We start from the raw sequence: 15,826 nt of genomic DNA, 5'->3' as shown, positions 1-15,826 counted from the left end.
CGGCTAAACATAAGAAGCCGGCGGCGCAGCGATCGATCCTTAAATATTCAGCAGACGCATCGACAGGCTCCATAAAGCTCACACACTTAATCACATCGCGAGTCCTCCCCCCGCGGCTCCTCAGTCTCTCCGCCGAGAGAAGTATAGAGAAGGTTAAATATAGTCGGAGCCATATAAGCTTAGCTCGGCTGCGTACATGCCGCGGCATATCGCACGTACTCGCACACATCCTCAGCAGCGCCGGCGAAAGAAGGGGAAGAAGAAGAAGGAGGTATGGAAAAGACGCGCGCGAGCGGGGGTGAGCTCTCGGGACGGCCAGATTTTAACGATTCCTCCGCCGCGGAGTCTTAAGAGAAAGAATGGGGCGGGGGGCTGAAATGAGTGGGGAACGAGCGAGCGAGAAAGAACGTCGCGCTGCGCGCTGGATAAGAGCTGTGCGCGCCGGGAGTTAAAGGGGCTCGTTCTCTCTCGCTCTCGCGCAGGATGCGGAGGGTTGGGCGGCGGCGGCAGCCTCGAGGTAACGAAGAAGAAGAAGAAGAAGAAGAAGGAGCTGCCGCGAGCGAGCAAGCGAGAAAGAAGGATGACTGCGAGGGTGGGGGCAGATGAGGGAAACTGCCGGCCGAGCGACGAGCGAAATGAAGAAATTCTATCTACATTTCCAACCCTTCATGCAGAGCGGCGCGCGGCGTCTTACCCCGTGCACTTCTTTCCCCCCCTCTCTCTCTCTCTCTTCCTTCCTTCCTTCCTCCTCGTCTCGCTGAAGCTTCGGCTTCTTTCTATCGCGGGGGCGAGCGAGAGGGAGAAAGAAAGAGGTAAGGAAAGCCGACAGCAACCACCCCACTGAGACAATACGACCAACCTCCGGCGCAGCTCCTACTCCTTTTCAGCCAGCATCTCCGCGCGCGTACACCACTACTACTACCATCGGCAACGTCTCTCTCTTTCACTCGGTGTGCCTGGCCAGCAACTCATATACATACCCCTCTCTCTCTCTCTCTCTCTCTCTCCCTTTCGCCCGGCTCTCGGCTGGCTGCGCACCACTTCTTTCCCTTTTCTTAAATACAAAAGCGAAAATTTTGCTTATTAGAATATTTCCCGAGCTCCTTTCGGTACACTCGAGCGAGCCTCAGCACCGAGCCGAGAAACGCCGCGAGTATAGGTATAGGCTGTGCATAAGGCTCGCCGCTTCCACGGTGACGGTTGAGCGAAGAGCTTCTCTCCTCCGAGCGAGCGTCTGGACCATTACTGTGATTATATGAGGCAAGACTTTAATTATTTTTATAGTTTCCCTAAGATTCCCTCAAAAGAGAGAGAGAGAGAGAGAGAGAGAGAGAGAGAGCTTGGGCGCGCGCATATAATATAAATGCGCGCGGCGTTCCCGTGTGATCGTTACGGCCCTTGTTGCTTTTTTCTCCTCCTCCTCCTCGGCGACGACCGCGACCAGCAAAGACCACCACGGCGCCTACGCGCGCTATATTGTGATTTTTACTTTGAGGAGACGGACGAGCCGAGCGCCTTTGTGAAGGGAAAAGCCTTTCAAGGCTGGTATTAAGATAATGCGGTTTTCAGTTTTTTCGTGTTTTAACACCGCGCGACAGATGTTAAATTTTCATTTCCTAAATTGCTTTCTGATCCTCGTTTACTTCTATTAAACGCTCGCCCAGACGCGATGCAGCTTGTATTCTCTCTCGTTATTAGATTCGTATTCGATGACGCTAATGTTCGCGGAAATTCCAATCGCTCCACGCACTCGAAATAGAATCGATTATCGAAAAGCGAACCTCTCACAGCCGAGAGCTTTCGAAAGCGCGCGGGATTTCAAACGGAGCTTCACGCCTACGCGGCAACTACGCTGGAAGTGGAGGCGCGAAACAAAAATACATCGCACGCGACACGTAATTACACCGCGTAATTACGTAATACCGGCGAACACGAGGACTTCAGCGTGATATTCCGAGAATTCCCTCGGTCGCGCGCGCGCGTCGAACCCACGAGTGCCCGGTGTTGTACATGGACGTTATTTCGAGGAGAAACTCCGCACAGGCGCTTCGGAGCGCGAAAATTCGAGTGGCCGATATTTTTCTTCCACCCCCTCGTATGTTCGGCCTTCTAGATAATTTTCGACTACATTAACAAGAGCCGCGACTTTTCATGCATATCATGCGAATGAGCTTTGTTTAGCCGATGCTCTCGAGACTCGCGGGCAAATTGGAAAATTAATTTGCGGTAATATTCAGTTTGACGAGAGCTCGTGTGCATAAAAAACAATAAACAGCTCCGACGCTTACATGGTTCGGCGTTCAGGGCTGCGAGTTCGCGGAACGAAAGTTTTCAGCTCGCGTTCGCCGGGAGACTATGATTGTTTTTCGAGCCGCTCGAAATGCGCCGTTAATTAGGCGAAAATAACTAACATTTAGAATCGTAACGCTGCAAGAGCAAAGTAGTAAAGCGCACACTGCCAACTCGATTCGCAATTAACGACTTTCGCCCCCGACAGTCGGTCCCCCACAGATATATCTAATGCACACACGGCGTATAAAGAAAGAATAGACGCAGCCCTTCTTAATATGTACAATTGAAACTCGAACAAAGCTCGCGCAAGTGTGTGCCCATTATACACGGTATATATATATATATATATATATATATATATATATATATATATATATATATATATATATATATATATATATATATATATATATATATATATATATGTACGAGGCGTCGTGAGCGTCACAAAGGCAGCCGCGAACGAAGAAGGACGTAATCGTTATGTCATCGTGTAAGTTCACGTGCGCTGCTCGCGACGAGTGTCTGTGTACAGAGTCAGTTCCGCGTGCGCGAAGTATCGACAGGCGGAAGAATTTAACGTCCTCAGCTCTCGCAGCGCGACGCCGTAAGAATAGGCCCCGTAAGGGCTGCTGCTTCTGCGAATGATAGAAAGAGAGCGTAGGTGGCTGTGCGTGGTATATACATGTATATATAACATAAGGAGAGATAGCGCCGCGAGGGGTTGGAAAGGAGTAAGACGTGTTTGTTCCACACAAGCCATTGTTCGCGAGGACTACCTTTCCATTGTTTGTTATACAGGCTTTCTCTCTCCTACTCGCTCACTCACTGGCGCATCTTCGTTCTTTCTCTTGCACACGTACACTCGTCGACGGTCCTTCTCTCTTTCTCTCTCTCTCTCTCTCTCTCTCTCTCTCTCTCTCTCTCTCTCTCTCTCTCTCTTTCCCGCGGCGCTGTGCACACTCGCGCGCGCATTTCTCCGCAGCGCCCGTAGAGTTTTCTGACTCGCGCTCACTCGTACCCGGCCGACTTTTCTCTCTCTCTCTCTCTCTCTCTCTCTCTCTCTCTCTCTCTCTCTCTCTCTCTCTCTCTCTCTCTCTAGCCACCCTCATTTCGTATCTGATCCTTGGCTCCGCGAAATTTTACCTCCGCGACGTTTTATAATTAAAGGGAAGTAAGCGCTTTTCTCGCTTCTTTGGTCCTCCCCTTTTTCTCCCTACCCTATGCTCCCTCGCTCTTTTTTAATAATTACGTGTTTTCGCCTTATTACTTTTTTTCCTCCTGCTGCTGGCCCTCACGCTGCGTATAATTAAGAAATTCTGGGCCACGCTTTTAAATAAACAAGCCCGGCTGACATCTGCTCCTTCCGATTCTGCATATTAGGTGCAAAGTGCGCTTTTTATCGGAACCGCGTGATACTATAAATATACGACACTAGTTTCTCTCCGCTTATCAATTATTACCTGTGCGTTGTATTTCCATCGACTTATTTCCAGATTTGACAGCTGTCAAGCTCTGGAGAGTGTATTTTGAAAAGAGGCGGAAAAAATCAGCTTTTCTTAGAAGACGCATTCACGAAGATAGATAAAAGATACACGCTGCATAAATCAATGATTCCAAGATCGGATGACTAATTTATCAAGATTTCTATAAAGAGCCGAGGCAGAATTATAATATGCAAAAATATACTGCTGCTCAGACGTCAAGCGTGAAAAAAAGAAAAAGAGAAAAAGTAAAGCTCTGCAAATTAAACTTGGGATATATTGAATGAATTATACAAAGATTTCAATACATCATCCAACAAACGAATACACGCGCTGAAGAAACCTCGCGCGAGTAACACAATACAGCTCGCGTGCGATGCGAGAAGCTATAAAAGTCGATTAAACTCTCACCGCGCTCCACGTCGTGGCTAATAATGAAAGAGGGTATACACACACAGAGGAGAGAGAGAAAAAAGGGAAGGAAGGAAGAACGTCGTTGAGGTCGTCGGCGGGTAGCAGACCAACCGAAAAGGAGGGAAAAATCTGGCGCGAGCCACACGCCGGCGGTCGGAAGTCCGCAAAAGAGTCGTCCGCGGCCTCGTATACTATAACCCACTGACTTTTTTCCACGTCCGCAGGCTTTTGCTTTTTATCAACCAACATAATACTTTTTAAAAATGCTGTCGCTTCGACCCTCATTCCTCCCAAGAGACCGATACAATGCATCCTTTAAGCAGCACTCAGCCGAGCCTAATAATAGCCCCGAGAAAAAAGGAGCAGCAGTGGATTAAAAAAAAAAGGAGAGAGAAGCGCGCGATTGACACGTCGCTCGTCGATCGCGAGACGAGAGCCATAGAGAAAAAAGCTCGCGCGAGAATTAGACGCCGCGCGCGTGGTATATATAGATGTATATAATGTGCGAAAAGGAGTGACGCTATCGCTTCGAGTGGTCCTCTCCGAAATAGCTGCTGCTTGTTATTCGCCTTTTCTTGTCCTGAAGGAGACGGAGGAAAAAAGTGCTGAGGAGTGCACGACGATGGATGCGCGGAACATGACCGGGGCCGCGACGACGGCGTATATAATATTTCAGGCAGCGCCAAGGACGGCTTTTCTTCTCTCTGCTCTCGATTTTTCTCCGAAACTTGTATTTTTATAATCGAATGATGCGCAATTATACGACGTCGTTAAAGCAAAGCGCGGCGCGAGAGGGTAAAGTAAGAAACACGAGAGAGAAGTTCGAAATGACGAAGAGAACTAATCAGGTAAATGACGATGACAAAGTCAAGTGCGGGGGAGATCCCCAAACAGGCTTCCCTCGCTGCGAAAGAAGAAGAAGAAGGAGCTGTAAGAAAGAGTTACACAGCGGAGGGGCTCAAGTGTAAAAGATTATCAGCGCGGCGGCGGCGAACAAAGCGAGCGCGCGCGGGGGAAGCGCGCCAGCTAAGAAAAGGAAAACGCGCGCGCGCATAGGTTTACACTGCGATGGCTAAAACGCGCGGAGAGCATCGACGTGAAGACGACGAGGGAGAGTAGCATAGCAGCCCACTTTTCCGCGGCTGTAGTCTGTATACAGCGTTATCCATATAGCTATATACATGACGTCGGCACGTATACACTTATACACGGGAGCGAGAGCGGTCGGGGGTACGGAGGCACGAAATGAGGGTTCCTGAGTTTTTGCCGGCTGCGATCAATAAAAGTCTCTGTGCTCTCTTGCTCTCTCGCTCTCTCGCTCTAGTCTAATCCATTCGCGTGTATACGTGCGCGGCTCCGTACGCACACACGCGCGCATAACGAAGTGGTTTGCACGACGTCGCGGAGTGTGTATGGAGTTTCCGTGCGCATTAATTCTCTCGCCGAAATCTTTCCCTTCTCTCTCGCTCTCCGATGAGTCTCTCGTCCCCTTCAGAGAGTTTCTTTGAGAGCCGCAGCGTAGAGGGATCGCGGAGACTTTTCCTTCGCGACTCATCAACGGCTCCGCTATATATACGAAGACGCGATTGGAGAGAACGCGGCGAATCCCTTCGGAGATTCCTTCCTCTTTCGACAAAGATCTTGCGCCCCGCTGTCTTCCTCCTTTTTTCTTCTTCTCCTTCTTTTAATCGTCCACGCTGCTGTTCCTCGGCTCGTCGTCGCGTGTCTTAGGAAAAGCTTCGCGGGAGCGTTTGATTATTAAACGCGCTGCGCCGGAGAATATTTTCGGATCTAGAGCCGCGTGAGATTTTAACGATACGCGTACAGCAAAGGAATCGTGAGGCGGTAAGAAAATATCCTCGAACACACAACTGCTTATATGAATGGCAGAGTCCGCGATCTGAAAGTATAAAATACCGCGACGACCGCGAGGAAAGACAAAAGCGCGACGTGCGTCTGACAACTTTTTCGCGCACAGGTTCGTATTCATACTCCTCGAGACTTTCCACCTATACTCGTCGTATAAGTATACAGCAAACAAAAGGAAAAATTATACGCGACGCATCGGCCGGCCGTTATTTTCGTGCGGCTAAAGCACAGACACACGAGCGCTCGTGGCAGGCGCGCGTTAAAGGTTCCGGCGGTACATCAGAGGGAATATCCGAGGGATCCATAATTATCGCGCTAGAGACTAACGCGGCGTGTATTTCGCGCGCGCAACTCTTGCCAACTTTCTTCTCTCTCGCCCTCGCGCTATGGCGCGTAAGTGCAGAAAACCACCTCGTGTGTGTATGTGTGTGTGTTATATTGTGAACAGCACGAGTTGGCAGCTGTCGCTGGGAAAATTCAAATTAAATACGATCGCAGATGAGACACGCTAATATGCCGCAGAGACGTATTCAGAAAATTTTCCGCGCGATAATGGCCTCGCTCCACGAGCGCGCGAGGAGTTGTGTGATGCGAGCTAGCGCGCGCGAGTCGGAGAAAAGAGAGCTGTCGTAATTAACGTTGAACTTTCGACTCGCGTGTGTTAGGATATGCCGCGTTAGTTATACGATACACGTCGCTGTTCTATCTTTTATTACATGGGATGCGCAGGTGAGCTTTGGTTTGGCTTGAATTTTGCACGTTTTGCCACTGACATTAGTAATTTCTGTGATTGTATTTTTTCATCGACGTGCATTGCTAATTTCAAGTTATAAGACGAAGGATGAGAGCAAAGAATCTTTATTTACGCCAACGGAGATGCACAAAAAAATAATTAACACTCGAGAGTCGGAGAGCCAATAGTATAGAGGCTCTCTCTCTCTCTCTCTCTCTCTCTTTTTCCAAGTGTGCGCGCGCCTTTCTCCTCTTCCTTGAAATAACTTCTTATTTACTTAAACTTTGAGGTATAATATGACGAGCAGCGAGAGAGAGAGAGAGAGAGAGAGAGAGAGAGAGAGAGAGAGAGAGAGAGAGAGTAAGCGGACGTTCTTTAGGCAAATTAAAATAAATATGCGGGCGCAAAAGTTGTGTTCGCGCCGACGCGCACTGTGTTTCGCGCGCGCGCTAACTTTTTATTCACAAGTCTCTCCCGCTGCCGCGGCGGCTATGTGCATCGTTGCAGCGCCTCTCTCTCTCTCTCTCTCTCTCTCTCTCTCTCTCTCTCTCTCCGCGCGCATCGCAGGTCCTTTGAGCGAAAATTTCAATTTAAATCGGCCGAATGGCTTTGTTAATAATTCATGGCCGGCGCCAGAGCTCGTCGAGCGCGCCCGCGAAACATATACAATTTATTTAAGACCTTTGAGACGCGAGCGCGCGGCTGTAAAACTGAGGGAGAGAGGGACTGACGACTCGCGTAATATTCAATCCTTATATTATATCCGCGTATACCACTGTCTTCAAACATTCAACGCGTATACACCAACCAGCGGGACACTCGTTTTCTTTTGTGATTTCTCCCCGCGATGTCTGCTCTCCTCGGTTTTCGTTTTTGTTTTTTATTTGGATTTCGACAGAGTCTTGCTCGGGCAAACCGCGTAATATAAGAGAGTATACTGGGTTTCCGACTTTCGGGAGAAAAGTTTCATTCGACGCGACTCTTTATATTGTACGTTCCCCGCGAGTAGTTATATGCTTCTTCGAGTGCGCTGATTGCGGTCTTATGTTTTATTAAACGCACTCGGCTGAACTTATCATGCGAGGAAAAAAAATCGGGCCCAACAAAGAGAGAGAGAGAGAGAGAGAGAGAGAGAGAGAGAGAGAGAGAGACCGATACATCGACCGATTTCCTCGCGCGGCTGAATTAATTCTCACAGCTCGCTCTTGGCCGCGTATACAAGAGAGCAAAGCTTCGCATAGGTATATATACAGGAGTGTGTACTATACGTACACGTACATACAAAGTGGCGAGTTCCGCGTTGGGCGCACTAGCGCATTGTGCATGTGCAGGCATGCGCGAGCGGGCACGAAGTCGAATATAAAGATGTGCGAAGATGATGCATGTTCCGTTTCTCCGCGAACGGTAATTGCTCGGACACGCCGTCTTTACTTACGGTCCCGCGCACTCTGATCTGATTTTCTTTTATTTCTTCCCCCCTACACACACAGACACACACATGCACACAGACTCGCTGCGCCTATACCGATCTCTCCGTTATACTCTCGGCCACATACCGGTCGCTTCTTGCGCGCCGCCGGCGTCGCTTCTTTCTATACTTCGCTCCGTGTCTCTGCTCGCGGTTCGCTCGTTATATTTCCTCTCGGGCTAATGCAGGTGTGTGTGTGTGTGTGAGCGCGCGCTGTTTTTACGGAAAATCCACTGCGCTAAACAAGCGTAATTGGCTTCTTGCGCGCGCGGTTGCACACGCGCTTCGAAATTCGCCGCCGCCGCTGCGCGTTTTATCACCTTTCCCGCGAGAGAGCGTGTAAGATTATCGGCTGAGATATTGTACGGAGATTGTATGTCAGTGTCGGTTTCCTCTGCAAGTATTAGGCGTTGATTGAGTGTAATTTTTAGGGGGGGGGGGGGAAACGGCCGAGCGAGCATATTTCATTATATTATATAAATTTCTCCTCGTTCGAAGAAGCCACTCGCTTCGCGCGCCAAGCGTGCAGCTGTGTTGTCGTTTTTGCGCACTCGTATATGGATCATTGTATTTATGCACGTGAGATGGACAAGAAACCTGATCCGTTACACGCTCGATTTTCCCTCTTGCGAGCATTCAATTTTGCCGTGTGCAATGATAAAAAAATTTATCCGCTCGCGCGAGGAATACCTATATATAATGCATTGCGCAAGCGGCTGGCAAATTTCTTTTTTGTATTCAGCCGCAAATAATTAAGCGGCATTAAGATTAGCATACAAATGATAAAACTCGCGTCGAACTTTCGTGAAACTCGCTCCTTTTTTTCGTAAGAAAAAACGCGTGCAGCAATTCTCGGCGCGCTCCCACTTTCTAAAAACTCTTTGCGCAACACACAACTTATGTATAGTTATATATGAATATGTATACCGAGAGCGCGCACGACGGCGACGATGATCGCGCGCGTTTTTTCCGCACCTACTCTCTCGCTGTAATAATCCCGCGCTAAATAATGTTTACCTTTATCTCTCAAAGTCTGCGCACGATGATAATTAAACTATTCACCTCTCGATTCCTTTGCACTCCGTATAATGCATTATGCTCTCGAGCGCATATCGAACAATGTGCTGCGCGGCCTGTATACATGTATAGAGTCGGATGCAGCATATGCGCGCCGCGTAAAAATTAAGCGGCGCGCGCCAGCGCGGGCTATCTTGAGGTGCTATCGCTCGGCGAAAAGTGCACTTGAATGGCTTGTATGTAAAGTGAAGGTACTCAAGATGAAAGTTAAAGCATACCCGCTCGCTCCACACGTGGCCGTACATGCATACGTATGTATGTATATGTATGTATGTATGTATGTATAGGCGCGCGGCTGTATTCAAGCAGCTCTCGCTGTGTATAGCGTCTGTGCAGTGAAGGAAAACCGTATCTCGGGCGCGATGCGCTCTGCTTACTCTCGGGCAAGATCTTGAATCTCGCGGTCCACGCTCTTCTCGGTCGCCCGCGTATCGGCTCTTTCTATATTGTATATACTTCTCGAGTCGATCGCCCGAGCCGAGGTGTGAATGTGCAGTATGGAGAGATAACTGTCTGCTCTGTGGACTCGGTGTATAGCCTGCGCGAGTGACTCGAAATTCTATGAACGGATTTTTCACTTTTTTTTTGTTTGTTTTCTTTTTTGGTCGATCAGGCGAGGTATTGAGGTACTGCGAAGTTGAATTTTTTTATGGCACGTTGGATTAGGAGCGAGATATTTATGAAATTGAAAGAAGTATATAGAATATAGAATATGTATGTGAGTCATTCTACGAAAAGTACACTTTCCACCGGTCGAAAAATCGAGCTCTTGCATATATAAGAAGTATGTTTGCTGCTATTTTTGATAAATTAAAAATTTTAATAGAGAGTCTGAATAGTAAACCATCAATTGTTATTTGCACTGAGACTTTTGTGCAAGTTAACTATAATTTATATGAATTGGAAGGATATAGTAGTTACTATAACAAAAGTAGGATAAATCAGAATAATGGTGTCGTGGTTTTTATAGATGGCAATATTGAACATGAGAGTAACATTAGTGCATGTACGGAAGAATCATACTAATAAATCGTCGCTCCCTACGAAGGCTAGCACAGTTCAAATTTTCCAACAAAAACTAGCACAACTCACGATTTGCCGCAAAGAGTAGCACAGTTCAGAAATGCCGCCAAGAGTACCATAAATCACGTATTTCCCGCGAAGACTAGCACGACTCGCGACTTTATATTATACTTAAAATGTCACTATTTTACGTTTTTATTGGGTTATTGCGTTGGTTAAGTTCATGAAAACCTTAGACAAAGACAGACAGACCTCAAAGTTTGTAAAAAAACTATTGTATTTGGGGAACAAATTTTAAATTCGGTAAAAAGTTGTAAATTGTGAATATTTAAAAATGTTCATTAGCACAGTTTCACAAAAATCGGGAAATTTTTATAGAAATTGGTTGTTCAAAGTTTGAGCTCTGCTAGTTTCCGCGGCAAATCGTGAGTTGTGCTACTCTTCGCAGGAACGCGCGAGTCGTATTAGTCTAGCATGCGTCAAATAAGTTGTGCTACTTATAATTATGACGGGAAATTTCAACAGTTCTACTCTTCATAGGGAGCGACGGAATATACTCATCAAGCTGAGTAATAATAGTAATATGGAAATATCCGCTGTCTATAGATCTCATGATATATCTATATCTATAGGTCTAAATTCGTTTGTTATCTAAATAAATATGTAAGTAAAAATAGAAATCTTAAAAATCACGTAATAATAGGTAATTTTAACATTGATCTGTTAGATGCTGATAGAATGAGTCAAGAATTTCACTGTAATTTTTTGGACAAGGATATAGACCTGGTTTTCAGGGTATAACTAGACCACTTATTGGAAATTATAAGAGATCATGTATTGACAATATTACAAAAAATTCACATAAAATAATTTAGTATTATACATAACATGAAGATTTGAGAAAACAATTCTGACCCAATTAGAGAACAGCTGGCCCCGGTAGCTATAGCGAAATAGCAGCCAAAACTGTTCAATGAGATGTAGAAGAGATCAAGAGATTAAATGCTTTTTCATCAGGCAGTTATGGCATGAACAGCCAAAGCAAAGCTAACAAGATAGTTCAGACATAAATAGTACACTGCTATAACGATATATATATGCAGCATTCGCGCAGATAGATATGTGGGAAATAGCCAAGTACCTATGCGACATCTATGTTCGCTATTAGAAACTATAAGGAGCCTGAAAGTTTAAGCAATTATAGAAGGGTCAGTGCGATACTATATTATCTATAGGTGAATGTATACTTATATAATTTAAAAGTATATATCATTATCATATATATAAATTAAAAATTATTCAAATATACTAATTCAAAAATGACCACCAGTCAATCGGATGTATAATACACCTGCCGAGCAGTGAAATATATATAGTATATATTTTCATTTCTATTGAAAATAAAAGGCTAAATTTTCGCAATAACACTATTCACATGATACAAATATGAATATACTATTAACATACTACTCAATCTTAATATATCTAATCGCGGTAATTAATCAAAATTGGAAACTTCGTATCCACATTAATTTATTGCGTTTAAAGCGAAAAACGCATTGTCGTATACGGATTTTTTAAATTGAATGATTTTGCTAACAATTCAATTTTTCCTAATTTCGATGTAACTCATTCTTTTCCAATGCTTTATTCATAAATATGTGTATCAAGTCAATAAATATCGGAATAAATCTCCATATTAAGAGAACCATAATTAAACGCTGGATCCAAATATCGGTCTAGTTGAAAAAACTGCCATGCAGCCAGCACTGCACTTCCACAGTCAACTCGACTCGCGAATGTGATTCTGGGAATCCAGGCTGATTATCCTGGCGCCTCTCCAAGCCGGCATTTTTAAAATAAAAACCAGCGAACATAATCCGTATTGTGTAGCAACTTAGCGGACGGGCGCACGCAGGCATCGTCGGCGGCATCTAACTTCCTCATGCGTGACACATTGCAATACGAGTGTGCAGTAGGATAATACAGTCGTCGAGCTTGCGAAGCTCCACGAGGCTTGGAAAAAGAAAGAAGAGACTTGGGGAGCATATACACAGAAGTTAGCTTATAAACAGCGGCTGAGCCGAGCGGCCAAACACGAGGGGTGGATCTGATAGGACTCGGTGTGTTTTTCTCGGATATTGTTACCAGCTCGACGCTTGCTCAAGTCGCGCGCCGCGCCAGTTATAATACTACACGAGCTGAGAGAGAGAGAGAGAGAGAGAGAGAGAGAGAGAGAGAGAGGAAGAGAGAAAGCGTCAGAGAGCCACGTGATCGTCCTACGCACGCTAGTCTTTTTTTCAGCCCCATTCTGCCGCTGCTTCTTTATCTCTTCCTTCCACGCGGCCTCCTCACTCCGCTCACGTATATACATATATATATTACCAGCCAATCGTACTAATTAACGCGGGAGGTTTGCCCCGTAATGTATATCTATGTATACACTCGAGAAAAGGCTCAGGCATGCGGGAGGCGCTTTTCTCCTCTCCGTTTCTTCTTCTTCTTCTTCCTTTTTTTCGCTGATGTGTGAGAGCATCAGTGTGTCTGTGTGCAGAGCCGTCGTTTTTTACAGATCCGAGAGCAGAGCGCGTGCTTCTGACTTTATTGCGCGAGGCTGTCTTTTCTCGCACGTAATCTGTAAGGTGCAATCTTTATAATTAAGGGGATGAACCGGGATGAAAGGGGATGGAGCTCGCGAGAGTACAGGCGAGAAAAAGAAGCCCGAGAGAGGAGGGATGTTTCTCTCTGTTATTTGTAGGCTTAGGGCTGTCAGTGGATTACGAAAATCGAAACTTCAGGGGTATTGTTTTAAGATTAAAAAAAGGGGAGTCCTCGCCGTCTCCTTGGTGCTACATTAGCCGCGCCGAGAGAGTATAGTCCCGGCTCATTGTCTGCGTATACCCTCTCTGCCAGCCTAATTCTGATTATTCTGCATGATTTTAGGAACTTTTCACTCAACCGACTTTTATATTGTTCAATTTAGAATCCTACGCAAATGAATTAGGTAATCATTGTGAATACATGTTTTGATAAGTCGTTTGTATATTTCTCAATTGAGGAAGGAAGGTGCAAGGTCAACTGCAAGTATACATCATACACATCAATAAGTGTAGCATGCTATCATACTCCAAAGAAAATACGGCAACCATTCTATTCGTCCAACTGATTGGCTTTTTTTATCACGTAACTTTTGCGTATATTTGTATTCTTAACTTCAAAAAGTGAAAACTGAGAAAATATGATAAGAAGGGGTGTATTTCGTTATATTGTCGCAGAAATATCAACTTTTTCCTAAACCTAAATATTTCGATCGCTTCATCTTGAAGGAGTTCTATAGGTCATCTGATTGGTCAGTTAAAAGAGGTGCATTTACTGGTCGATTTTGAATTCAAAATGATATTTTAATTTAATAAGAACAACAACTAAACCAACAACGGTTGTAATAAATTAAATTATTAGGATGATTCTCAAATATATCTAGCCAGACACTTTAGAACACAGATGTTTAGAATCTCTTAACTCGCTTGGAGCCCTTTACGACTCCAGTGTACGGCGTAAGGTAAAATGCCTAGTACTTGAACAAATATTGAGACAAAAGTAGAAAGTTATTGATTTTGTATGGACAAATTGCAGTGTATCAAACAATTTTAACACCAACATTTAGCTAACACAATTATCTTTCAATTAAAAAGAAATCAAACCTCAAGCAATCAATTTTTACAATAAAATTAAATTTTCAAGTATGGCATCAAAATGCCACATAGCTGGACACCATTTGACGCGATTGGACTAGTACTTGGACGCAATTTTAGCTCAGTAGTTCGACATTGTAATTAAATGTGTACAACTACTGCTTTATGGAAATAGTGTGTTTGGTAAAATTGGACAATCCTGAAAAAATTTGCCCTTATGGGACTCCAGAGTAAACTTTTAAACCATCCTTTTGAATTTATTTTTGTTAAAAAGTAATCAAAATCATAAATATGTTATTCGTAATGGTGTTGACAATGTTGATCCGTTTTAGGTTTTGAGGTTATGTTTTTTATTTTATCACAATACCAAATATATGAGTGTCCAAGTATAGGGCAAAATTTTCATTTTGTCCAAGTTCTGGGCATTTCACCTTAATCTATAAAAACTTTATTATTCATTTTCGCGCGTGATGGCGTATGAATGAATTTTAAACCTCGAAAAGTATAAGTACTATTGAAATAAAATAATTTTTTTCCTGCCAAAAGAGAAAACCTGCACCCGAGCCTTTTGAATTAATTATTAATTTTTGCACGCGTATCCAACTTTCCATTAACCTTTAAAAGTGAAAAATCAGAAAAAATACAAATCTTTTTATACGTTTGGGAAAAAACTTTAGAATAAATGTGAAAATGATTGTATAAATGGATCGATTTATTACTGTCGTTACAAACGTTTGACTGTACAACAAAAGTCTCAATGCAATTTATAAAACTTAGATGTCTAAAAATTTGAACTAAACACAAACATCTCCAATATTTACAAAAATAACTAACACATTCACGCAGGCATTGAAACCACTTCAAATTATACTGTATAGATGAAGTTAAATTTTAATGGTGGTACGAGTAGTGCGTGTTGATAGCCAGAGGTTCGTGATGCGAGATAGTCTTGACAGGGATGTGATGGTGGATCGGTTCCCTGTGGACAGTGGCATGGAACCCAATGTGTTTGCCAGCGGTGTAGTGGACAATGCGTTTGTGTCCGTCAGCGTCGATGAGTGAGTAGCTGCCGTGAACGGTGTCCCCGTCGCGTTCTTCGTGCTGACTTTTGATGTCTCCAGTGTGCGAGTCGTGCACTTCGTAGGCGAACTTGTACTTAGGGTGGTGGTCGTAGTGATCTTCCTCGACGTGGTGCTCAGACAACTGTACGCCGTGGCCATGGTACGATTCCGGCAGACTAGCGGCGTTGGCCATAGCGGCAATGAGGGCCGAAAGGATGATGAACTACGAGGAAAAAATAAGGTTATGATCGATCAAATAGCTAATCAAATCCATTAGCTATTTAAAATTGCGACTCTTTCAAAAATCAAAATTGGTAATTCTGCTGAATTTTTTGACAATTTTCCCAACGTCGCGAAGAACTGATAGATAGGTACTCGATTAACTCGATGCGAAACTTACCTTGAAAGCCATGTCTGCCTGTATGTCGATCTGGAGTGCGACTGATGCTGTTTGGAGTAAATTTTGGACTTTATATACTGCTGTTCCCTGAGTTCGTAATGCATGTGCCCGAAATTATTTCGCAAGTGGGTCCACTTGCACTCGAAAGGTGCAGCTGAATGTATTGCCGAAAAACGGCTCGAGAGCGGAAAAAAGAAAAGGAAGGAAGCCTGCGTTCACATAATGAACGTGACGATACACGTAACTCGACCTTCGACGAGAGTTATTTAATCCCTCGGAATTCGTATTACTCAATTTTTATTTTTCGTTATTA

The 15,826-nt window shown here is 44.6% G+C and overlaps 1 protein-coding gene across 1 annotated transcript; it reads right to left on the bottom strand.

Annotated features, from left to right (window-relative positions):
* Positions 1-14,743: 14,743 nt before the first annotated feature.
* Positions 14,744-15,548, bottom strand: CPR29 (cuticular protein RR-2 family member 29). Its single transcript, NM_001172789.1, has 2 exons — positions 15,514-15,548; positions 14,744-15,336 (listed from the first exon to the last, which is right to left on the bottom strand). The coding sequence occupies exons 1-2, from the start codon at positions 15,523-15,525 to the stop codon at positions 14,944-14,946; spliced, it is 405 nt and encodes a 134-aa protein (NP_001166260.1). The 5' UTR covers positions 15,526-15,548; the 3' UTR covers positions 14,744-14,943.
* Between the last annotated feature and the right edge of the window lie 278 nt (positions 15,549-15,826).

Source organism: Nasonia vitripennis, chromosome 2 (genome assembly GCF_009193385.2).
Source record: "Nasonia vitripennis strain AsymCx chromosome 2, Nvit_psr_1.1, whole genome shotgun sequence".
Lineage (NCBI taxonomy): Eukaryota > Metazoa > Arthropoda > Insecta > Hymenoptera > Pteromalidae > Nasonia > Nasonia vitripennis.
The sequence above is the reverse complement of the archived record's forward strand: the minus strand, read 5'-3'. Positions and strand labels throughout refer to the sequence as shown.